Here is a 25,174-nt window from a genome sequence, read left to right on the forward strand (position 1 = left end):
AAATTCTTTTACTTAAGCAGTCTTCCCGAATGATATAAAGCATCATACATAAGTGTTACCCTTTTAAACACTCTCCAGACCCACAAATATAACATAATGGTTAGTGTATTAAGGAAATTCCTAAACTGATCAATAAGATCACAATGGGGAGTACAATAGTGTTAAGAATTCCTGTTGCAGAAGGTGACCAGCCAAAGAGAGTATCCCACCAATTATGGTTTCCATCCTGTTCTACCTTTTTTAAAACTTTCTTGATCCCCTCTACATCATGATGGATCATAAGAAGAGTTTCATGTCCCTTTTCTTTGGTTTCTTTCAGTATACGTTGTAAATCTGCATGTTTTAATAGTTCTTTTATACTACTTATATTTAGTCCTATGGGGGTAGGGATTATCATCTGTGATAGGGTAAAGTTGGATTTTAAGAATTGATGAGACACTACTGGGGCTGAGTAACTAAAATCGCATCCTGTTATAGTAGTGAAATTACAAATACAATAATTTGAATATTGTGCAGTCTCCTTTACCTCCCCATCTATGGTTATTGTGTTACATCTAGTTCTCAAACATGCACATCCCTTCCCTGCATATATAATTACTGTTTTCAAGTTTGCATTTGGTCTGGCCTCGAAATGACATATTTTCTGATCTGTATCTAAACAAGTATCCTGGGCCATTATAGTATTGCTTTCACAGAGGAAGCCCTGCTGCTCTCGCATAATACAAGATTCTAAATCTACTGTTTGCCACTTGTCGCCTATTTTCCTGGCCCACGTTCTATGTTCAAAAGGGTATAGGAGCACCCCATTATGGTTAATTCCAAGGGCTACAATGGGATGTATGGTAATTATTACTGCATTATGTATGGTTAATACAAAAGCTGTGATTGTGTGTGTGTTGGGGTCGTAGGTAAAGTTCACCATATTCCACCATGACTGGAGTTTTCTTTCTACTTCTGTAGCATTGTCCCAAACCATCTTTCGAATTTCCGTGGGAAATATGCCTTCCTCTCCTTCTCTTATTATGGATGCAGCTAGTGATTGCATCCACATTTGGGCTTGGATACAACTTAGAGCCAGGGCGACATCGTCCTGTAAACCACCTAATGCCTTAGTGATGAGTTGATGATCTTCCATGTTTATTTGTTCCCACCTGGGGAGTACCTTTGATATCAACCATTGGTGCGCCCCTAATGCCAATAATGAAGATTTTAGTGGTTGTTGTAGTTTTGATAGATCGGCCGTGGTGGCGGCTAGTTTATTCATTATCACCTCTGAGTCTATGGAGTTTAATACTCCGAGTCCTGTTCCCAATATTCCAGTTACATCCCTCACCATTCGGTTTCGATAAATATTTCCCCTTTTTCTTAACCAAGTTGTCCATCCCTCATAAGAGGTTCGTAAGAAGGGGGAACAGGATGGCTTAACATCAGAAACATTGACTTGTATTTGTAACTCTATTCTTTTAAGAGACCATTCTGGGTTAAACAACATTTGTTGCTGACCTGTATTTCTGATTACATATGGTCCAATTGTATAAATTTTTGGATTTGGTTTAGTTAACTTAAGATCAAGCGTTAATGGGGTTGTTGTAACTGTGGTGGTGGTAGGAACAGTGGTTAGCATGATTGTTATTTTGATCTTATAAGTCAGAGCTGTTTTGGGGGATTCCTTTCCTAGGCATATTATAAAGATGGGCTCGGTTAAGGTAAAATTGTGCCAACATTCCCGTGAATTAAAGCACATGGTTGTATTTAGAAGGGTAAATTCCTTATCTACCTTTCTGACATTAATCAGGGTGTCTCCTGAAATCTTGGTGTTATCTTTTTCATTATATGTTTGACACCCTACTTTTATCCTATCTCCTAATTTTCCCCATAATCGGTCGACTTTGTGTACATCCTCCCGATCCCATTGATTCTTTTGGTACACCTCATTTTCAGAAAAAACCACCATAGCTAGTTTCGTCTTTGAGTCCACCTTTCCCATTATTCCAGTGTGTTTTTTCCGGGCATGGTTCCAAGGCCAGTTATCAGGCTCTTGGTTGTAGGCGAGAGAGAGGGTACAAAAAACCACAAATGGTTTAAACCCACTATTGATCATTTTAAGAATCTAAACGTATAAAATCTGTTTTGATCAAAAATATCTTTGTTTGAGTTGGGGCTTACTGATAACAAGTTGGGCAAGACTGGCCACTGGCTTAGTCCCAGACTCTTTTGTTCTATGTTGTTTGTTGTGGTGCCCTTCCCATATGGTGGATCCACAACCGCTCAGGTTCACTTACTTGCCACCCACATTGTTCCCATTTGTCCGAGTAAATTTGAGTTTCAGTTCTTTTTTATCTGGGGTTACTCTCCACGAAGTTGCAGGGGCTTTCTTGATCCGGGTATGGTGAATCCAAGAATTCTGTCCCTCAACCTTGATTGCAGTGTAGGTGGTGAGTAGGACTTGAAAAGGTCCGGTCCACTGTGGTTCCAGGGTTTTATCTGCAAAACACTTAACGTATACATAGTCCCCTGGTCGTATATCGTGAACAGGTCCATCCAGACCCCTACTGCGTGTTCCCATCACATGCTTCTCAATTCTTATTAATTGTTTGTTTAGTGCCACCATATAGGAAGTCATTGTTTCTTCACCAATCTGTGAAGACGTCCCCTTTTGTACCCCATAGGGTCGTCCATATAAAATTTCAAATGGGCTAAGCCCCTCTTTTGCTCTTGGTCTAGTTTGAATCCGTGTAAGAGCTAATGGCAAAGACTGGGGCCAAGTTAGATTTGTTTCTTGGCCTAGCTTGACAATCTGTTGTTTGATTAGATGGTTCATCTTTTCCACCTGGCCACTTGATTGTGGTCGGTATGGGGTATGTAATTGCCAATCTATTCCTAGATGGTGGCTGATCTGTTGCACTATTCTGGACACAAAATGTGGTCCTCTATCCGAGGACATTACCGCTGGGACTCCAAACCTAGGTATTATCTCTTGGAGCAGTATTTTGGTCACTTCCCGGGCTTTAGCAGTTCTGCACGGGAAGGCTTCTGGCCAACCTGAAAAGGTATCTGTTAGTACCAATAAATATCGATACCCCCCTTTTTTTGGAAGTTCCGAGAAATCAATCTGCCAATGTTGCCCTGGAACATTTCCTTTCCCAATTTTTCCCAACTTTGGCCCCTTGGTAATCTTAGGATTAGTCTGGAGACAAAGATCACATTGTTGGGTTACTTGTCTAATAGTAGTATACAAATTTCGTGCTATTATGTTTTTAGTGAGATCCTTATATAGAGCTTCTGCCCCCCAGTGCCTTTTTCTATGTTCTTCCCGAACTACTGACCATACCATGTAGGAAGGAATCACTATTCTCCCATGTGAGATTACAGCCCACCCTTCCTCATTATATGATCCCTCTAGGTCAGAAATCAGTTTGCGATCTTCTTTAGTATAGTCTGGTTTACCTTCTAGAGATATTTGTCCATCGGGTATTAGCGCACCCTCTACCTTGATTGCTTTTCTGGCTGCCTGTTTTGCTTCCCTGTCCGCCAGTTCATTTCCTCTTTCTAATTCTGTGCTCACTTTCTGGTGTGCCTTGATGTGCATAATTGCCACCCTTTCAGGAAGCTGGACTGCATTTAGGAGTTTCAAAATTTCTTCTGCATGTTTGATGATTTTTCCTTGGGAGTTTAATAGTCCCCTTTCTTTCCATATTGCTCCATGAGCATGTACCACTCCAAAGGCATATTTAGAATCAGTCCAAATATTTATAGGTTTTCCCTGAGCTCTTTCCAGAGCTCGAGTAAGGGCTATGATTTCAGCCTTCTGTGCCGAAGTGTCAGCTGGTAGCGGTCCCGATTCTATCACTTCTTCAGAGGTTGTAACAGCATATCCGGAATGTCGCTTTCCATTCAGCATATAGCTGCTCCCATCTGTGAACCAATGTTCAGCTCCATTAATAGGAACATCCTTGAGATCTGTCCTACTAGAATAAGTGGCTTCGATTGTTTCTAGACAGTCATGATCGACTGATTCGCCAACATTCCCATTAAGAAACGAGGCCGGATTGACGATGTTTGTAGTCACGATCTCAACATCATCTTGTTCCACCATTATGGCCTGGTATTTTAGGAATCTCTGTGGGGAGAGCCAATGCCCCCCCTTTTGTTTCAAGGACTGCAGACACTGTGTGGGATACTAAGACAGTCATTTTCTGGCCCAAGGTAAACTTCCGGGCCTCCTGGATGTTTAGGATGACAGCTGCTACTGCTCTCAGGCAACCAGGCCACCCTTTTGCAGTGGCATCCAGCTGTTTAGAGAAGTATGCCACTGCCCGTCTGTATGGTCCCAAATCTTGTGCCAGTATTCCTAATGCCATTCCCTGTTTCTCATGGGAAAATAGGAAAAATGGCTTACTCACATCAGGAAGTCCTAGTGCTGGTGCCGACATCAAGGCTTTCTTCAGTTCATGGAAAGCTCTGTCTGATTCAGCATCCCACTGAAGATCCTTCTGATTAGCTGCTATCAGGGAATATAATGGTTTAACAAGCAAGCCATAATTACATATCCAAAGCCTGCACCATCCTGTCATTCCCAGAAATGTCTGCAGTTCCTTTACAGTTCGTGGTCGGGGGGCTTGGCATATGGCTTCTTTTCGGGCCTTCCCTAGGACCCGTTGTCCGGCACTGATCTCGTACCCTAGGTATGTGACTTGTTGTAACACCACCTGTGCCTTCTTCTTAGAAACCCGATATCCTTGTAGTCCCAGAAAGTTCAGCAGGCTCACAGTCCAAATAATACAAGATTCTTCGGTTCTGGTTGCAATAAGAAGATCGTCTACATATTGTAACACTTTCCCTTCTCCTGACGGTGGTTCCCATAACTCCAAATCCTTTGCTAATTGGTTTCCAAAAATTGTGGGGCTATTTTTAAACCCCTGTGGCAACACCGTCCATGTGAGCTGGGTCTTTCGACCGCTTCTGGGATTTTCCCATTCAAAAGCAAAAATTCTTTGGCTGGCTTCATGGAGAGGGAGGCAAAAGAAGGCATCTTTTAAGTCTAAAACTGTGAACCAAGCTAGGTCAGGTGTCAGGGTGGTTAGTAAGGTATAGGGGTTAGCTACTACAGGATACAGATCCTCTGTTATTTTGTTAATGGCCCTTAAATCCTGAACTATCCTATAAGACCCATCAGGTTTTTTAACTGGGAGGATAGGTGTGTTAAATTCTGACTCACATTCTTTTAGTAGTTTTAATTCTATGAATCGCTCTATATTTGGACGAATTCCTTCCCTATCTTCCCTTTTCAGTGGGTATTGTTTAATTCTTATCGCACCCTGTCCTTCCTTTAATTTTACTATAACAGGTGATGCATTCTTGGCACGTCCCGGCATGTCAGTTGCCCATACTCCGGGATATACCTGATCAATAATTCTGGTATCAATTTCCCTTTTTATAGGAGTACTGGCCAAAGATAGGCTCATAACCTGTATGTATTGATGATCATTTACCTCCAGAGTAACTTCCCCTTTTTTAAATTTGATTGTTGCCTCCAATTGTTCTAATAAGTCCCTACCAAGAAGGGCCTTTGGGGAATTTGGCATAAATAAAAATTTATGGATCCCCACTTGTTTTCCCAACTTATATTTTAAAGGTTTACAAAAATAAGCCTTTTCAGTTTGGCCAGTTGCACCCTTTACTGAAACATAATCATTTTCCAAAGGCATTAAAGCTTGGTTCAAAACCGAATAGGTAGCTCCTGTGTCTATTAAAAATTCCACCTCCTCCTGTTCTTCTCCTAATTTTATTTTTACTAATGGGTCGGCTAGTCGATTTTCTTCTTCCATGTGAGCTATTGTTTTCCCTTGATTACTGCGCCATTTAGTATTTTCTTGATGTCGGCGTTCAGGGCATTCATTTTTCCAGTGTCCTGTCCTTTTGCATATTGCACACTGATTCCTACCCAGGGGTGTTAGCCCACGCCTTGATTTAACTTTAGATTTTTGATTCTCATTTTCTCTTACTACTGCTAATATTTTCTTTTGGTCCTGCTTGTAACCTTCTTCTCGATTACTAAATATTCTCCATGCTTCCTCTACTAATTTTTCCAAGTCTCTATTTTCAGGAGGTCTCAATTTTTGCAGCTTGCGCCTAATATCCCCCTGTGATTGTCCTAAAAAGAGGGATATTAGTTGCTGTGCGCCCACCTCCGAATTTGGGTCCAGAGACGTGTGCCGGCGCATTGCATCTCTTATCCTGTCTAAGAATTCTGAAGGTGTTTCAGAGGGACCCTGTCTAACCTCATATAACGCTGCCCAATTTATTGTTTTAGGAATTGCTTTCTCCATTCCTCTGAATATCCATTCCTGGTATGCCTGTAATCTTCCCATTTCAGCGGCGCGGTTTGGGTCCCATTCCGGATCCAACAAAGGAAACCATTCTCTATAATTATCTCCCTTTATATTATAGTGTTCCTTTGCGAGATCCCCCGCTGTTTTTATGACCAATTGCTTTTCAGTTTCAGTCAAACAATCCAATAATAATTGTATATCACTCCAGTCCGGATTGTGCTGTTTTATTAGAAATTTAAAATTCTGTGCCATCTTTATCGGATCATTACGGTATTCTCGGGCAGCCTCTTTCCATTCTCTCAGATCAGCGCCCGTGAATGGAACTTTTATTTTCATTGTTCCTCCGTCCGGATTCACGGCTTCTCGGAGGGGTGCCTGTAAAACAGACTTCTGTCTGGTGCGTGAAGACACCGGACTATTTGGAGCCGTAATGGCAGTTTTTGTGTTTCCTTGTGTGGCAGCGGGTGTTTGGCTTTCTTTATAAATAACTTGTGGAATTTCTTCCTCTTGTTCGCCTGGGGGTGGACTGGGAGCCCCGGCCGAACCTTGTCTCTCCACTCTATAAGGTGGATTAAATAAATCATTTAATTCGGGCTCTTGTTCTCCGTTTAATTTGATACACCTTTGTCCAATACTACATGCTGAGCAACATCTTTTCAACTTTCCTTTACGCTCCCTCCTATCCTCTCTTTCTAGTGCTAGTACCATAGGATCCCAAGGGGGTACTAAGCCGCAGTCCTTTTGCCACTCAGGTTTGTCCCGGAGAACGAAGAACATGTCTGCATACGATACTTCATCCCACTTTCCCTCTCTCCTCAAAAACAACATTAATTGCAGGAGAGTGTTATAATCTAACGTTCCTCCTTCCTGAGGCCATTTCGCATCACTCTCCAATTTATACAAAGGCCACCACTGATTACAATATTTAATCAATTTTCTTCTATTTTCGGTACCACCATATCCTACGATATCACTCCAATGTTTTAATATACAACCCAAGGGCGATTTTTCACAGGGCTTACTCCTTCCATTTCCCATTTTGCAATTTTAATTACTTTTTCTCCGGCCGCCTTAGCCACCCAAGGTCGAAAACACAGACAGAGCTCCTTACTTGTTTTGCACTCAAACGCGCGTCTCAAGCACTTTTGCACTCACACTCAGTCAAAATAATTAAGCTATACACGGAAAATCAAAATGCGCATCTCAATCACACCATTCACACTCTTCGGGCAGCCCGCAATCACACAAGCAGTATGTTATAGGGTACCGTGCACTTATGTACAACTTTTAAGAACACTGACAGTTCACAAAGTATGCATTTCAATGAACAATTACCAAAAAACAAACAACAAACAAAAAACCCACATTTTTCCTGGTCTTAAGCAGAGTGTTAAGTTTTCCGCTATTTGCCACGAATTACCAGAATATTATTATTTTTCAACATACATTTCATAACTCCAAGTTTTGAACATGTAACAAGACAACACACAGAACAAACAAGACACAGAGCGCTATACCAGTTGTTATATTCTAGGAATTCCCCAATTCTTAAGACAACCCAATGGAAGTTTTTAGCTTCCCCCTTTTTTCCTACGCAAAAGTTTCCCTTTTACTTTTGCTAAGAGGTCCCTCTTGTTCCTGTGAGATTCCGCCTTATTCCGTCCCGCCCCCCGCTTTCCGTCACGAGGCCTCCGGGCTTTTAGGAATGGCAGTAACCTCGGGTTTGCTCGATCTGCCCTCAAGATCGCTAGCGGCCACCCCTTGGTCAGCAAACCCCCTCCCAAGGTACCTTTCCTCCTGGGGACTACGCTGCGCGCCGGACGTCTCCGTGCGTCTCACCAGCCGCCCCGTTACTAAACATACCGTTTTATCCGCGGATCCAGGGGTTCTCTTCTGCTCCCGGGTGAACAGCTGAGAAGAGGAGGCTCCTCCGAGGAAATCTCCCGGGGCGCGCCTAGGAGCGTCCGCTCCGCAGCTGGTCCCTCAGCCGAGCAGAAATCCTCCTGCCTGGCTCGCCAAACTGACGTGCGGAATTAGACTCTATAACTCGAAAGTTATAAAGTAGGTATGTTTATTGCGCGCAGATGCACGGGGGATCGCTCCTCCACAAGCGTGCATACCCGAAGTGACGAACCATCCCACATTTATACAATGAAACAAATGAATATTCAATTAGCGCCTATACATATTTGTTACCTAAACCCCGCTTTGTATGTTAATTAGCTTATCAGTCCGTTTCCTGGAATGTGGTGGTCCTGCAGGTTTGTAGGTGATTCATGTTCTTGTGACCATCTGATCTTCTTCAGCAAGGAAAGGTGATTCATGTCCTTGTGACCATCCAATCTTCTCCAGCAAGGAGACTTAGCACTCCCTCCCTCTAGATAGCATTTGAATGTCTCTCATCTTCTCTCATTCTCTTTTAAATAGCCCCTTTTGTTAGAGAAAGAAGGGCAGGCGTCTCCCCGTCTCCCCTTTGTTAGAGGAAGAAGGGCAGGCGTCTCCTCAAAAACTGTAGTTGTCTCCTCAGAGCTGTGTGCCTATGTGATCAGACACCGCACCCATGACTAGTCACCATACCCACATTTCCGAGTAGACATATACAATCACAGTCGGTGTTAAGCGTCCCCATTTCACACTATTTCTCCATATCACTAAGGTGACCCGCACACCTACAGAACAGATCATGCTGGGGCTGAATCTCTTGCCTGGCTTCAATGGCCTCCTGGAGCCATGGACAAAGCTTTGGGTGGAGGCCCCAGGTGAGGCTGGTCAAGGCCAGGAAGGCCTAGGGATGCTCTCAGGGCCCTGCCCCCATGGGATCCCACCTCCAGTGCCCTCAGCAGGCCAGGTTCTCCTTCCCTTCTCTCCCAGGGCTGTGCTCTGCTGCTCTCCTTCCCCACTTACCTGGGCATCAGGGACACCCCAACTTCATAGTCACTACCACCAAGACTGGCACTGCTCTTCACATCCCTGAGCAGCTCGTCCTCTTTGGGGTCTCCAGTTGCAGGTGAACATCAGACTGGACAAACTGTTTAGACTGGGGAACTTGCCCACAAGCCCCTGGAATTCTGGCATCCTTGCTTACATATCCAGTGGACACCAAGGACACTGATTCCCCCAGAAAAGCCAGGCTTTCTCTCCCATTGTTTCTCCTGCATAGTATCTCACAATCCAAACACTTTTTTAATTGGAAATGATTTAATCTTTCCCGCACATTTTTTTTTGGCATCTGGAAAAGACGACACATCTTTGGCCATGAAAAGAATGATTAAGAGATCTCTTTGTCTTTATCTTGACCCATGAGCATTGCTGGTTTAACTTCTCCCTTTGTCCTGTTGAGTCAGTGCAGCGAATGAGGAGCTGAATCGCTGTCTCACCACTGGCCAAGGTTAACCCACCACAGGTCCACATCAGGACTGCTCAGCCCAGAATGGGTCTCCCCAGCACAAGAGAGACCCTGACACATCAGAGCAAGTCCTGCAGAGGCCATAAGGATAGTTGGGACATGGAACACATTATGGACAAAGAGAGGCTTAGAAAGCACGACTATTATTTGAGAAATGGTTCTGCGTGAAAGACTGGAGCGCTGGACCCAGGCCAGCTGGTGGAATCTCAATCTGTCGCGACGGAGGGAAGACACAGTCACTCAATATGAGTAATCAGCAGACTTCGTTGATTGTCCCTTACAGTCACCATTTATGCCTTGTTATAATTAGCTCATACATATTACAAAAGTTAAGCTCATTATTGGTTAGTTGCCTAAATACCAAGCCTGCCCCTAGTTTCTCTTCTGTAGTTTTCTGTTCCCACCTGCAACATTCTTTACCGACCGCAATCTTCCTGTTATTGTGTAACAAGAACAGCCAAGGAGAGTGTATTTTTGCTTTACTTCAGATAAGCTGAGAGCGATGTGCATTTTTGTCCAACCAGCTGGACTATGTCGTTGTGAACTTTTTCAGCTAGCCAGTTATCCACATCAATCAATATTTGTTAGAACACAGCCATGAGAACATGATCTTGTTGGAGGTGTCTGACGATGGCCTTCGCTGAGAGACCAACTGTGGCAAGAGCTATGGGACTTGTGTGTAGCAAGAGTCAGTAGGAAGATGGCTCCCTTGATATTTAGAAATGCTGATAGAGCTGGGTATCTCTGGGCAACGGAGGAGGACAGAGGTGGCCATGCAGCAGTGGTCCCTAATGAGGGCTGGGGTATATGACCAGACATGGAAATGAGCAGTGTTTGGGAATTTGTGGGGAAAATTTCCCTTCTGCAGCTTTCTGAGGGTGTGCAGGGAACACGGCACAGATCTGGCCCCTCAGTCCCGCTCCTTTAGTGCCTTGCTTGCTTCACCATGACCCCTGGGTCTGCACCAGGACCACCCTGCTGTGTGCCCCCACCTGGCACACCCACACAGCTGAGCTCTCACTGGTGTTTCCCTCTCCCTGGACCTTCCCAGCCCAGACCCCCCAGCTCTGCCCACCTCCCCTGCCCTCTCCCCAGCCCAGGCAGACACAGCAGCCCACGCTGGGCTGGCCCCATGCAATTGCCCACCCAAAGGGGGCTGCAGAGCTCTGGGCACTCACCCCATGGCCATAGACCATCACAAGGGCACAGGAGATGCTGGTGGGCAGAGAGGGGTCTCATCCTGCCAGTCAGCCCCAGGGCTGGCTCCAGCCATGGCATGAAGGGACAGAGGCCAGTGTCCCCCTCTGTCTGCTGCTCTTCTCTCACAGGGACCCTGATTGCCCACTCCCGGCAGCCCCTCTGGGCCAGTCCCTGTCCCCAGCACCAGGCTGCTGGCCTGGGGGCTCCCCAGGCACCTCCTGCGGCACCAGGGACACAGCAGCCTGCCCCATCTGGGGCATACACAGAGACACCTGCTCTTGCCCAGGGAGGTGGTCTCAGGCATGGCCCTGAGCAGGCGGTGCTGCTGTGCAGGGCAGCGGTGCCTGAAAGCCCAGGGAGATGGTCCCAGGCACATCCCTCTTGGTCACCCACCATTCCCATGGGCACTGGGCACCCGCACGCCAAGGCTCAACACAGGCCCATGCCCTAACGCGTTGCCCCATGCCCTCCTCCCCTGAGCCATGGGGAACCCAAGCCCAGCAGCACGCTCCTGGGGGCAATTCCTTCAGCCTGTTCCTGAGCTCAGCTTTGGAATTAGTGCCCACTCACCAGACATCGGAACTAGAGAAATCCTCCTTTTATTACAGAGATGGGAGACAGGACTCAAGGTTAATTGTCCACCCACGCACATCTAGAAAGGCCAACGGATCAGAAACGCTGAGTTCCCACATGCAACAGATGTAGACATACCTAGACAAACACGATTGTAACAAATAGAATGCTTAACTCACTGGAGTTTCCAGACATGAATTGGAAATGCCTTGTGAAGGGACATGAATAATTTATTGCTGCTGAGAAACACCTGACTGCATCAGCTTCTCCAGTGCGTCCTTCACCTCTTGGTTCCTCATGCTGTAGATGAGGGGGTTCACTGCTGGAGGCACCACCGAGTACAGAACTGACACCACCAGGTCCAGGGATGGGGAGGAGACGGAGGGTGGCTTGAGGTGGGCAAACATGGCAGTGCTGAGAAAGAGGGAGACCACGGCTAGGTGAGGGAGGCACGTGGAAAAGGCTTTGTCCCGCCCCTGCTCAGAGGGGATCCTCAGCACGGCCCTGAAGATCTGCACGTAGGACAGCACAATGAAAACAAAACAGCCAAATAATAAAAAGGCACTACCCACAATTAGCCCCACTTCCCTGAGGTAGGTGTGTGAGCAGGAGAGCTTGAGGATCTGTGGGATTTTACAGAAGACCTGTCCCAGGGCATTGCCTTGGCAGAGCGGCAGTGACAGTGTATTGGCCATGTGCAGCGCAGCATAGAGAAACCCACTGGCCCAGGCAGCTGCTGCCATGTGGACACAAGCTCTGCTGCCCAGCAGGGTCCCGTAGTGCAGGGGCTGGCAGATGGCCACAAAGCGGTCATAGGCCATGACGGTGAGGAGAAAATACTCTGCTGAAAGGAAAAAGACAATCAGGAAGAGCTGTGCAGCACATCCTGAGTAGGAGATGTCCCTGGTGTCCCAGAGGGAGTTGGCCATGGCTTTGGGGACAATAGTGGAGATGGAGCCCAGGTCGAGGAGGGAGAGGTTGAGGAGGAAGAAGTACATGGGGGTGTGCAGGTGGTGGCCGCACACTATAGTGGTGATGATGAGTCCGTTGGCCATGAGGGCAGCCAGGTAGATGCCCAGGGAGAGCCAGAAGTGCAAGAGCTGCAGCTCCCGCGTGTCTGCCAATGCCAGGAGGAGGAACTGGGTGATGGAGCTGCTGTTGGACATCTGCTGCCTCCAACCATAGGGTCCCGTTCATGAAGCAAACATAGTGACAATTCAGGAAAGATTTCTGTGAGCCAAGTGAAAACCCTTTCTCCTAGATGCGCCCCCGCTGCCCCCTGTCCCCCCAGTGCCGTTCCTAGGAGAGCTCCCTTCCGAGCCGTGGCTGGAGCTGTGCTGAGTGCTGGCCGAGTGTGCTGTGAGGAGCAGGGGCTGTGCCCGCTGGCTGCCCAGCAGCGAGCCCTGCTCTGCAGCAGGGGCTTCATGGGAACCCTGGGGGCAGGGGCCAGTCCTGGCCTTGCCCTGGCTCAGCCCAAACTGCTCCCAGCGCAGAAGGGCCTGTCAGCATCGGCTCTGCCCGTGCTGAGCAGCGGCCATGGCCAGAGTCAGGTCAGGAGGGCTTTGTGCTGTGCTCAGGGAGAGCAGAGTGAGTGCTGAGAGGCAAGGGGACTGTCTGTGCCTGAGGGCAGAGGCAGGCACTCTGCTCTCTCCATCCCTCTCCTTCCCAGCTGCCCGGCAATTGCTCCTTTCTTAGATGGAGAGTGATCACACTGCCATGTGACCCTGACAAGCAGCCAGGCACTGCTGAGAGCAGAGGGATCCACTGCAGAGAACAAAATGCCTCATCCCTTACTGAAGGCTCAGCACCACACTGCTATCCAAGGACACCCAGGGCTCACTGTGTGCCCTGGCAGGCACATACAGCTTGGGTGGACACCTGAAATAGGTAGTCAAGGATCCTGACCATGGCAAGTTCTTGCAGCAGACTCAGCTCCTCCCCCAGCCTCACAGACTGCATTGCCCACAGCATCATCGGTTAGGGGAAAGCTGGGACACCTCCATGCTAGAGGACATGTCTGCACAGGAGGACCCACAAGGTCTGCACCTGAGCTGGCAGGTGTAACCCCTATTGCCAGAGAGCCTGTCTGCAATCCCAGTAGCATCTGAGCAAGGCCAGGAGAGAGACAAAGGGACACTCGGGAACTCCTTCCCCTTGCCCAGCCCGGCACACCACCTCCCACACAGCAGCAGTGCAGGACAGTCACCCTCAGGCTCTTCTCAGCGAGAAATGGCAGTGTGGCAGCAGGAGAGATGCACTTCATCCCTTCTGCTGCTCTGCTGGACCAGGAGCTGTTGAAACACACGAAACCAAGGGTCTAAAGGCTGTGCTGGGTGGGAGAGGAGAGCAGAGGTGTGTTGCTCAGGGAAGGCACCTGCACGGCAGACCATGGCCAGGAGGTGCCCCTATCTGCCCTGCATCAGGGTTCCCCTCAGCATCTCCCCCCTCCCTGCCCAGGGCTCTGCTGCCTGCAGCTGTCCCTGCCAGCAGCTCTTTCTCTGGCCCCAGGGCCCTTCCCTGCCAGCGCTCACAGAGCCCAGCTCAGCCCCTGTGTGCCCAGCTCTGCCCTGCAGCCTCTCTCTGTCTGCAGGCAGGAACAAACAGCTCCCCCAAAGCCTGAGGGAAAAGGAGAGCTGATGCTGGTTTCATCTGCAGCGTGCTGGGGAGGGAAGGCACTTGCTCAGCTTCCTCATCAACCTCCCTGTGATGCTTTCAGCATCTCAGCCCCTGCTCTGACCTGCACAGCTGAGTTTCCATTGCACCAAGGGAGCCACGGAAAAGTGGCAGCAGAGATTCAAGCAAGCACAGAGCCAAGCAGTGAACCCCTGCCCTGAACGTGCTCATGGAAAGTCCCCTTGGAAATGACCTGGAGATGTGAACAGCTCTGATATATGCAGCACCAACACAAAATCACTGAGACCTTGTCCTGCTGGGGGTCGCTCCCTCCACGCCACCTTTTGCCCGCAGCCACACGGGAGCCCCCCGGCAGGCTGAGAGCTGCCCCTGGCAGGCGGCAGAGCCCCTGCCCCAGCACACAGCCCCCGCGGCTGCAGGGACCCTGCTGGCAAGGACAGCCCTGGGCACCCCTGCCTGCACAGCCACCTTCACAGCCCTGCAGCCGGCCCTGGCACAAGGCAGCCCACATGCCCTGGCCCTCCCACGCTGCAGCAGGGAAGCCCTGCTCTGCAGCACACTGGCCTCCTCCACAGCAAAAGGCTCCCACATGGTCACACAGGCTGGGGGGGCCCCAGCTGCTGCAGACCCGGCTAGCAACTGCAGAGGCATTGCCCTGCAGCCACACACTTACCCGCTCAAGGGCTCTGCAGATTTCTCCAGCAGGGAGCTCTCAGCAGCCTCCCACCAAGGTCTGCTTTTGAGCTCTCCCTGCCTCCCTCCTCTGCCCCTCGGGGCTCCCTCCAGCTGTCCCTGGGGCTGCAGGGGAACCTGCTGGGCAGCAGGATGAGGCAATCCCTCATGGGCCTTGCCTCACCTGGGGGGACACACTTATTTCCAGCTCTGGCAATTCCCTTACTAGAAAAAGTTTTCTGCATGAGCATCAACTTTTGTTAACCCATTACTAGACAGGACACCAGGAAGACTGCAGCTTAGGATCCAAGTACTCCTAAAGGAGCGTGTGTGTACGTGTGTGTCTGGTGGTTCTGCAGGCAGGGCAGGGAGGATGTCCTCAGTGCTTCAGTAAGCCCTGCAGAGCCCATTTCAGCACTTCATTGCACAGTCCGAGGGCTCAAGACTCAGCTCTCCTTTGCCCAGGCCACGTCTCTGCTCTGAAGCAAAGCCTTTGCACCCACGGGCTCGGGGACACTTGGTACCAGGTTGCCTTATGGCCAGGCAGAGCTGGGCTGGTGCCACAGCTGGGGGGCTTCAGCCCAGATGTGCAGCAGTGCCCTCAGCCAGGGGCCCACACAGAGGCAGCTGGAGCCCGTCCTGTTGCAGACAGAGCTGTGACACTGAGGGAACCAAGTGCCAGGGCAGGTGGCAGAGCTCAGCACAGCTGCTCGGCAAGGACAGCAGCCTCCAACAGGTCCAACATTGAAAATGGAGTTTATGCTTGTGGGGCAATTCCAGGGCACCCGAAGGAGCGTTCCCTCCTTCTGCACAGGCCACAGCCTGCCAGTGTGTGACCTGGGGCCTGCACTCTGCTGCTCTCCTGCCTCACTCCCCCTGGGAGATGAGACTCCACCGTTTCTTTGCTCCTAGAACCAAGGTGGACAATGAATGATGCAGGGTTTCAGATCCAGGGGAGCATCACAGCTGCTGGCCCATCTGGCAGCTGTGCTAGAATGCCGATGCAAAGAACCTGCAGACACCTAAAGGAGCATTGTCACTGTGCTGCCCTGTGACTGTCAGCGGGGGGTTACTTGACCACTGGCTTGCAGGATCCCACCAAGCCTCTGTCTCGCTGCTCCCCTCCTTCTTCACTCACCTTGATGTCTATAGGGTTGTTCTCTCACATAATTCTCACTCCTCTCCCGTTGTGTTTTGTCCTTTCTGCCATAGGGGATCACAGAGGTGCCACTAGAATTGCTTCTTGGCTCAGGTTTGGGCAGGGGCTGGTCCATTTTGGAGTCAAATGAAAGTGGCTGTTATGGCCATGGAGTCAGCTCTTGCTCTCTTCTCACCTCTGCCAGCCCTACAGACACCTCCAAACCACTCCCAAACCCTTGCCATGTAAACCCACAGGATCTCTAAATTCCCCAAGAAGATGTGAGGTTATTGATCCTAAGGCTTCCTCACGCTGCTTAAATAAGACTTTTCCCCTTCCTCTCCCTGATTTAGGTTATTTCAGAGCAGAGTTACCCTGAACCACACCTGTGTCCCCTGGGCTAAGCGCAGACATGTAACAACAAAAATAATTTGATTGTGTCCTTGACCATGGACATCCCGTGATGCAGGGACACTTTGAAAATCATTGGTCTGTTTCTCTATTGCCTCAGCACAGCGATGACTTTCAACAGTGCCGGCTAACTGGGGAGGCCCAAGAAGGCTGAATGCTAGTCAAGTGGTGCCCACCTACAAGAAGGGTAGGAGGGAGGATCGGGATAACTACAGGCCTGTCAACCTGATCTTAGTGCCAGGGAAGGTTGTGGAGCTGATCATCCTGAGCGCCATTGCACAGGAGCCGCAGGAAAACCAGGAGGTCAGGACCAGCCTGCATGGGTTTATGAAAGGCAGTTCCTGCCTGATGAATCTGATCTCCTGCTGGGACAAGGTGACCTGCCCAGTGGATGAGGGAAAGGCTGTGCATGCTGTCTACCTGGACCTTAGGAAAGCCTTTTGGCTCCACCTCCCACTGCATTCTCCTGGAGAAATGGGCTGCTCATGGCTTCGGTGGTTGTTCTCCACACTGGGTTAGAGCTTGCTGGACAGCCAAGCCCCAAGAGGGGTAGTAAATGGAGTGACATCCAGGTGACAGCCCATAAGGAGTGGCATTCCCCAGGGCTCAGTGCTGGGGCCAGTCCTCTTTCAGAACTTCATCAGTGACCCAGACAAGGGGATTGAGTGCACTTTCAGTGAGTTTGCATACAACATCAAGTTGCGTGGCAGTGTTGATCTCCATGAGGGTAGTAAAGCTCTGCGGAGGCATCTGCACAGGTTGGATGATTTGGATGAGTCCAGTTGTATGAAGTTCAACCAGGAGAAGTGCCAGTTCTGTACGTGGGTCACAACAGCCCCACACAAGGCTACAGGCTTGGGCCAGAGTGGCTGGAAGGCTGCCTGCTGGGGAAGCACCCTGAGGGTGAGGATTGACAGATGGTTGAGCATGAGCCGTCAGTGTGCTGGGGAGGCCGAGAAGGCCAATATCATCCTGCCTGGTATCAGAAAGAGCGTGGCCAGCAGGACCAGGGCAGTGATGGACCCCCTGTACTCAGCACTGCTGAAGTCAAACCTCAAACAACGTGTTTCTGTTTTGGGCTCCTCACTTCAAGAGAAACGTTGACGTCCTGGAGCATTTCCAGAGAAGGGCAACAAAACTGGTGAAGGGTCTGGATCCCTGCTTGGATGAAGAGTGACTGAGGGGACTTGAGTTGTTTAGTGTGGGTAGTAGGAGGGTCAGGGGGGATCTTACTGCTCTCTAGAAGTACCTGAAAGGAGGTTGTAGATGGGGTGGGTAGGAGTCTTCTGCCAGATAACAAGTGACAGGACAAGAGGCAAGAGCCTCAAGTACACCAGGAGAGATTCAGATTGGATATGAGGAAAAACGTCTTCACTGCAAGGGTGCTCAAGCATTGGAACCAGGGAGCTGGTGGAATCGCCAGCCCTGGAGGTGTTTCAATAGAGGTAGATGCAATTCTTCATGGCATGATTTAGTGATGGAATTGGCCGTCCTGAGTTTACATTTGGATTTGATGATCTTTAAGGTCTTTTCCAAGCTAAATGATTCTCTGTTTCTGTGCTTGTATGATATTGCAAGCCTACCTAGACAAGTTGCTAGGAAAGTTGGTTTAGGTGACCCTGCCTCAGCTGGAGGGGTGGACGCGATGACCTCCAGAGGTCAGTCCAACCTGAAAAAACACCATAGAGCTATAAAGGCATATATAAAATGCGTCAACACAAATAGAGGGGCTGAGCTGAAGATGAGCTTGTGGGAAATGGCTTGTGGGAAAGATATTTGACAAATCTGATGAAACAAGCATGCTTTTCTGTGGTCAGGACCTGGGCCAGAATGAGGGTGATGGAGGGGTGTGGTATTGGGAGGGAAAAACGGTCTCAGGAACTCCTCATGCAGGAGGACGTGCCTGGCTGTGAGGGGCCTGTGAGGTCAGTTCTGCCTCTGGAGGTGACAGGCCAGCATCAGGAACGTGGCTGGGACAGTCCCTCTGCCAAGGGACCCCATAGGCCCCATCCAGGAGAAGGGCTGGGATAGAGGTTGTTTTTGCCTGGGGACATGATGGGACAGCAGCAGGCACATGGCTTGGTCATGTCCCTGGGAGAAGCTGAAAGGCCAGCAGCAGTTACGTGGTTTGGGAGACCATGTGAGTATTCCTTCTCTCTGGTGAGAGAGCAGAGCATAAGAAAAGGCTTCCTGGCTGCATTCCCTGCTGGAAGGGTATTTTCTGAGATGGTAAAGCTTTCCTGGGCAGGGGGAAACAGCAGGGGAGAGGAAAAAATGTCACCAAGTTTCAACTAGGAAAGCAGAGACTGGACCTCAGCAGGAAGAACTGTCACTCCAGGGGTCCTGCTGCGGTGCGAGGGCTCAGCCAGAGGGAGCCTGGATCAGCCCATGGTTTGTGTTTCAAGGAACAGCCGGTGAGAGTGGAGGTACCTCAGCGAAGGTATGGCAATGTTGGGGTGAGAGCAAGGCAGGGCAGCGAGATGGTGCCTACAGGCTGCAGGGAAACAGGGGCAGGGCTCCAACCATGCAGGACAGCCTATGGTGGGGATGGCAGAGGGCACGGGCAAGGCTGGAAGGCACCAGTAGAACCCAGGTCTGTGTCCCCTTGGCTGTGGCAGCTGTCTCTGCCTCTGAGGGCCATGACCAGACATGATGTCCTCACGGCACGGGGGCATCGTTGCCTCCTTGCAGCCCCATGGGGAAGCTGGAAGTTGCTGTGCCATTGCTGTCCTTCACTGGGCATTGGATGCCCACCTTCCATGGTCCTCAGGAAGAGCCCTGAGCCCTGTGTGAGGGACAGCACCGACCTCCCCACAGGCTGCAGGTCACGGCTTGGCCTTTCTGCTTCATCAAGCAAGCCAAGGCTTTGCTCAGCAGCAGAGCTGCCTGCACAGCGCCTTTGCCTTCCTGCACTCACAGCCTCCAAGGATGGGCTCTAGCAAGGCCATGGGGAGGCTTTCTCAGCCATGGCCCTCAGAGGGCCCATTAATGCTTCCAGGGGCTGTGGGCTTTGCTCCTGACTTGGTGTTCTTGAGCGGTTTCTTCAGTCTCCTCTGAACACCTGAAGTCCACAGCACCACAGACACCCTGGGCTCATGACGAGGCAGAAAGCCCTTTTGAGCCCTGTCTCTTCCATCAGGGCCATCTGGTATTCAAGTTTGGCTCCTACACTTCATGAGATAAGTTTCAGCCGCACAGTGAAAGAGAAAGGCAGGTAATGAGCCCTTTGGGGAATTGATAGAAGGCTTTTCCAATTGCTATTGATGCACAGTGTCTCCTGAGGAGGTGCAGACAAGTGGGAAAAGCAGTCCCTGGAGCTAATCACTGCGTGGACAGCCTTGCTCCTCAGCTCTCCAGCCCCACGATTTCTGTCCTCAGCTCCATGAGACTTACATCACTTGACATCAGACTTCTTAAACCAACTCTGCAGCTGAATATAGCAAATTCTTGGCAGTAATTATTGGCTGCTTTCCTTAGAGAACAGGGTGTACACAGGAATAAAAGAGGGATTAATTATCGTGTGTGTGTGTGGGGGGGGGGGGGGTAGTGGGTTAGAAATTAATAAATAAAAAATACATTTCTCAGCTGTATAATTGTTAGTTCAAGCAAATCCCCATGAGGTCTATTGCCACTACTGAAGAGTTGCCCATAGGGAAAATTACAGACACTACTGAAAGACAGTCCAGCTTTTCCTCTCTGAACCTTAAAGCAGAAGCTACATAGGTAAAATGGATTAGAGTGATCAAAGAGAAAGAGGAGGAAGGTATCTGGAGATGAACTTCTTAACCCATAGTTGTAAATCAGGAAACCAGGACGTCAGAATATTCCAATTGACTTCAATTTCATAGAAGGCCAAACTTTCTGGAACTCACGACAAATATTAGAATGTTTTCCAATTTTTTTTTTACACATGTATCTGTAGAAATTCTCCCACTTTGATCTACGTATAGGCAACAACTGGTATTAAAACCAGCACAGACTCTGCCTTCAGACGCCAGCTTCATATCTAATGCCATTCCAATTTGCACAGCTCTCGGGGCTATTTCTCACACTTCTTCCTGCAAAGCCTTCATGGCACCTGCAGGGTCCTTGGCCATCTCTTCCATTGCTGTGCATCTCGTTATCGCTGCCTTCTCCCATTCAGGAACCGCTAACCAAGGAGTAACCAAGGCCACAAGCAGGCTGATGATCTGGGCTATCATTATGACACCCATTACATCTGAGAAGCTCATAGGCCACTAGGAGGCACGTGGCCATGAAAGCGAGTTTGAGGTCCCTGGAGTGCCCCGTTCCCTTGGGGGATTGGCCATCAGCAGCCCAGCTGGTTATGGCTGCAGTAAGAAAGGCACTTGGACTCTAAGACAAAGTGTCATTTCCAATGGCCTTGGTTAGAGCAAACTCTCTACACACAGAGACAATCGTGTCAGCTGTATTCCGTCCCTTCCGAGGCCGGGAACACGGAGTTTACAGCGTTGGGAGAGTGGTGCAGCAAGTGGTGCAGATCCTGCCTGCAGAAGGCTTATCCCACATTGTCTCCTGTCAGCTCTTGAAGTGTTTTGTGCCAGGGAAACCCATTCTAGTCATCACTTCTCGTGTTCTAAGAGGAGATGTTCACTTGGGAGTTGGTAACTGCAGTCCCAGACAAAGGTAAGGGCGTGCAGTTGGCCATTCACCAGCAGCTTCCTGCACATTTCTTCTTCCAATATGGCTTGTTCTGCAACCCAGGGACACACTCAGCACAGCTCAGCCTGAAGGCCAAGAGGTACATGAAGCACAGCACTGGCCTGCTCAGGTTTCCTGTAACACTCATCACTAAGTCCTGCATGTGGAAAGGTCTTCTGCTCAGATTCTCTCAACCTCCTGATGAAGGTTAGAAGGAGAACGACATCTCCTTTAGACCGCTAGAGAAAGGGACCTTTACTTGAAGGCCTTGGTTGAAGGGAAAGTGGAAGATGATCTGCAGGAGCGGGCTGGAAACTAGGACCATGCGTGGCAATCAGTTAGCTGAAGGGAATGTGCTCGAGCTTGTAGGTCACTAACCCTGGGAAGACAAGGAGTGTGAATAGACACAACAATTAACATGCTGAGCCATGCTGAGAGAGCATAGGGGAGTGGGGGACGGATGCTGGGAAGGAAAGGTAACACCTTGCTGTTAATTGATGGTAGTTAACCATGAGTTGGGGATTGCCTAGTATGCAATGCTTAGCTTCAAGAACCAATCTGTTTAAAACGCGCAGCTTCAAGAGCCAATCTGTTTAAAACGCGCAGCTTCAAGAACCAATCTGTTTAAAATGCACAGCTTCAAGAGCCAATCTTTTTAAAACGCGCAGCTTCTGAAATGTATATAAACTCGTGCTACTGTACAATAAATTGACATTTGCTTGTATCACCCTGCGTCCCATCAATCCATCGCAGCAATGATCCCTGACCAACATGGCACAGACGCTTCCTGGACTTGTTTTGAACAAAAGACAAGGCAGGAATGGTGAAAAATGTAGATGGCACCTTTCAGTCAAGAATGGGTGACTCTGGTAAAGTAGAAATCAAGAGCAAGTCAACAAGACAAACTGTAGCAGGGCTGAGTAGAGAGGAAAGATCCCCTCCACCAACCGTTGGGCAGGGCTCTTCCTAATGCAGCCCAGGATGCCATGGGCCTTATTTGAAAGGTGCAAAGCCAGGAGAAGAGGAGGCTTTGGGGACACCTAATAACAGCCTTCCCATATCTTCTTGGGTCATATCAGCAGGAAAAGGCAGCCAGGTTCTTGCCTCTTGTGTGTGATGGGACTGTGAGGGCCAATGGGCATCAGCTGAAGCAGGGGAAGACAATGTCCTTCCCCACGAAGACAGTCAAGCAGTGGAGCAGATGTCCCACAGAGCTTGTGCCATGTCCATCCTTGGAGCTTTTCAAGCCCCACTTGAAGGAAAGCCTGAGCTACTTGCTTCAACCCCATAACTGATCGTTCTCTGAGCAGCACGTAGGCCTGGACACCTCCGGAGGTCCCTTCCAGCATGAATGATTCTGGATCTGCATCCACCATGGATCTTGCCTTCATGATGGCAGGGAAATCACTCCGGTTTCCAGCAGCGGTTGAAGCCTAACAGAAAGTGTGTCAGGTGACCTGCGACGTTCTTTTCCCACTCCAAGCTTTGCTGCTCAGATGCAGGGCTGCTTGGCTGCTTCCTATGGATTCCTGTTCTTCACCCTTTCCTACCTTTTTCCCTCCTTTCCCATGCACAATTGCTTCTCGGTGACCACCCTTGTATCCTCCCATACAAGCAGCCCACCTCTCCTTTCCCTTTCCTCCCTGGCCATTGTCTGTCCTCCTTTGCTGATTCTGAGATTTTCACCATAGGTGGCCACTCAGAAGAAGGATTGATCGTCCCCCTTGACTCAGCATCATCCCCCTTGACACAGCACTGTTGTGGCCACATCCGGGTGATCTGTGCCTGGGCTTGGAGGTTTCTCATTCTGGAGGAGGGAGGAAAAACTGGAGAGGCTGTGGAGGATGCCTGCCTGGATGGAGCCTGTGGAGGGAGACTGAAGGTCCTCAATGTCTTGAGACAGGCAAAGTGGAGCCTCAGGGCACCACAGTAATAGCATGCACCTGCTTGAAGGGGGGTGTCAGAGATAAGGGAGTGATTCCTGATAGTGACAGGAAGAGAAAACCTCCACAAAGTGCTGCTTGGAAAGGTAAGATTGGATGTGAAGAGAAAGAAATGTCCCTCTGAGGGTTGCCCTCTGATGCCAGAGTTCACCCAGAGGGAGCCTGGATCGTCCCATGGCTTTGAGCTTCAAGGAACAAGCAGGGACGAGGGGAGAAACTTCAGAAAAGGCAGAGAAATGCGGGTGTGAGGGCTGGGTAGGAAAGCAAGGAAGAGTCCAACCGCCAGAGTGGAAAGAGGTGCCACATGGACAGTGTAGGGCAACTTGCAGTGGAGACGGCCCAGGGCTGCAGCAAGGCTGAATGGCCCCACAGGGGGATGAGGCCTCTGTCCCCCTGGCAATGGCAGCTGCCCATGACACCAAGGCCTGTGACAGGAAAGTCAGAATGAACAGCAAGATTCATAGAGCACATTCCCTCAAAATCCTCACAGCCGTGTCCTTGTGCTAATAACAGAAAATCAATGGCAGCTCGATTTTGTCTTAAAGCATGTCGTATACTGTCGACATCAGTGGTGCGTCATCTAATACTCTGGAGGTAATGTTAATTTGTTCTCTCTCCAGCAAGCCAACTGTCTCAACTGAGTGAGAGCCTTGGCAGAAGCAACTTGTGGTGTAAAGAGTGATGCTAAAATGACAGATGGACGTTCCCACAACTCAACATCATCTGTACATTCAGGTCCCAACTGGTATACACTACGTCTGATGCGTTTAAACTTGTTACTTATGTTAAGCATTTGATGGATACTAGGGGCAAATAATGTTAGTTTGCCAAAGTAGCATGGTCCTCCCTGTGCCCTTGCAGGTACGGCGGGCCAGGCACCATCTCCGCAAACGAGGAATACTCCCCGAGGCAACATCTTTGCTTTTTCATTTGTCTCCCCAGACCATGAAACAGGCCAAGTCCAACCGTTACAGTAACCGGTGATGTTAGAATGTCAGGGGGACCCAGGGGCAATCCAAGTATTGTAATTTCTTGGTTTGTGGATCCTAAAATTACCTGAGTCCATGTCTTTCTTGTAAAACCCCCAAAACAAACAGTACTTTCCTGGCATAGATCCTGAGATGTCAAGTTCCTGAGGTTCCATGCCAGTAACATTCAGGCCCTGTGCAATTTGGAACGCTTGAGCCCCTGAGGGGTGCCCTGGAATACCAAGTGATTTGCACCAATCGGCTTGCACAGATCCACTGTTGATGGTGCAAAAGTCATTTGCTGCTTGGTCGAGGTAGTCGGAGTATATTTTACCTGTTGTCCAGTGCCCAAACTCCTTCATATGGTTTAAAGGGACCCCAATCCAACAGGTACGAAATGGGCCAGATGGGGTAGCTAACGATAAGCAAAATGAATCTTGCCCTGTCTTGTTGGCCCAGGTAACCCACATGTTCATTTGTGGTTGGACAGGAACCCATGCTGTTCCTTGTGAGGGCATGCTGATGATTCCTATCAGCCCTACAAGCAGATCAAACAATTTCATTATCTCGCAATCTTCTTCCCAACTGACAAAACAAGCACCACAAGCCAAGAGCTTGTCTTTTCTTTGTAGCTAAAACAACAGTTACGTTTTTTGTCAAGGCCCACCAAGAGAGAGCTTCTATTCTGCTGTCAATACTTTCTGGCATCCATATTGCTGGAAAATGTTGATTTGGCTTAAGGTTCAAAAATTCCCTACAAGTATTTTCAAAAGTAATATTAGCAAAGCTCTTTTGACAATCTAAGTACAAAGCATCATCTTTTCGCAAGCGGCTACAACCTATAACAAAATTCTGTCTACAGTTACCACAACTTAATATTATTGCTGCTCGTTCCCTATAGTTTCCACAAACAGCATTCTTCGTATTACAAATTTTTGTCAAAACAGCATTACAAGCTCGTGACCCAAATGATTGTCTTCTCGCTGCTGTCAACAGCACGTCTTCTATGGTAGGATGGGATTGGCCCAAGTTCTGCACAGAGTTTGTTAAAGACTGGTTGGAGATAAAGCTGTCACCTCTATTTTCTCTGTTCCTCTGGAGCTGACATGCAGGGCAGACAAATCTGCTAGGGACCCATAGAGGTCCTTCATCTGTGGAAACACAAAAATATCCTCTACCGATGAACAACACTGGACTGGGTCTTTCCCAGTTGCCTGTAGTCATGTTCTTAGAAT

At 49.3% G+C, this 25,174-nt stretch overlaps 1 protein-coding gene and 1 long non-coding RNA gene across 3 annotated transcripts in view; both read right to left on the minus strand.

The window, feature by feature from the left end:
- The window catches only part of LOC308057452 (olfactory receptor 14C36-like), a 90,895-nt gene extending 77,384 nt beyond the window's left edge, over positions 1-13,511 (minus strand). Inside the window, exons 1-2 of one of the 2 annotated variants that reach the window (XM_080411557.1) lie at positions 10,308-13,511; positions 9,379-9,943 (exon numbers count right to left, since the gene is read on the minus strand). In XM_080411557.1, coding sequence (XP_080267683.1) covers positions 11,742-12,677 — 936 coding nt within the window. In that variant the 5' untranslated portion in view covers positions 12,678-13,511 and the 3' untranslated portion in view covers positions 9,379-9,943; positions 10,308-11,741. Of the gene's footprint in view, positions 1-8,986; positions 9,944-10,307 lie in introns of those variants that run through there. The other variant, XM_080411556.1, reaches the window with a different exon arrangement.
- The window catches only part of LOC308057464, a 624,999-nt gene that overhangs the window by 369,714 nt on the left and 230,111 nt on the right, over positions 1-25,174 (minus strand). The gene's annotated exons all lie outside the window — the stretch shown is intronic.

This window comes from Falco punctatus (assembly GCF_963210335.1).
Source record: "Falco punctatus genome assembly, contig: scaffold_30, whole genome shotgun sequence".
Classification (NCBI taxonomy): Eukaryota; Metazoa; Chordata; class Aves; order Falconiformes; family Falconidae; genus Falco; species Falco punctatus.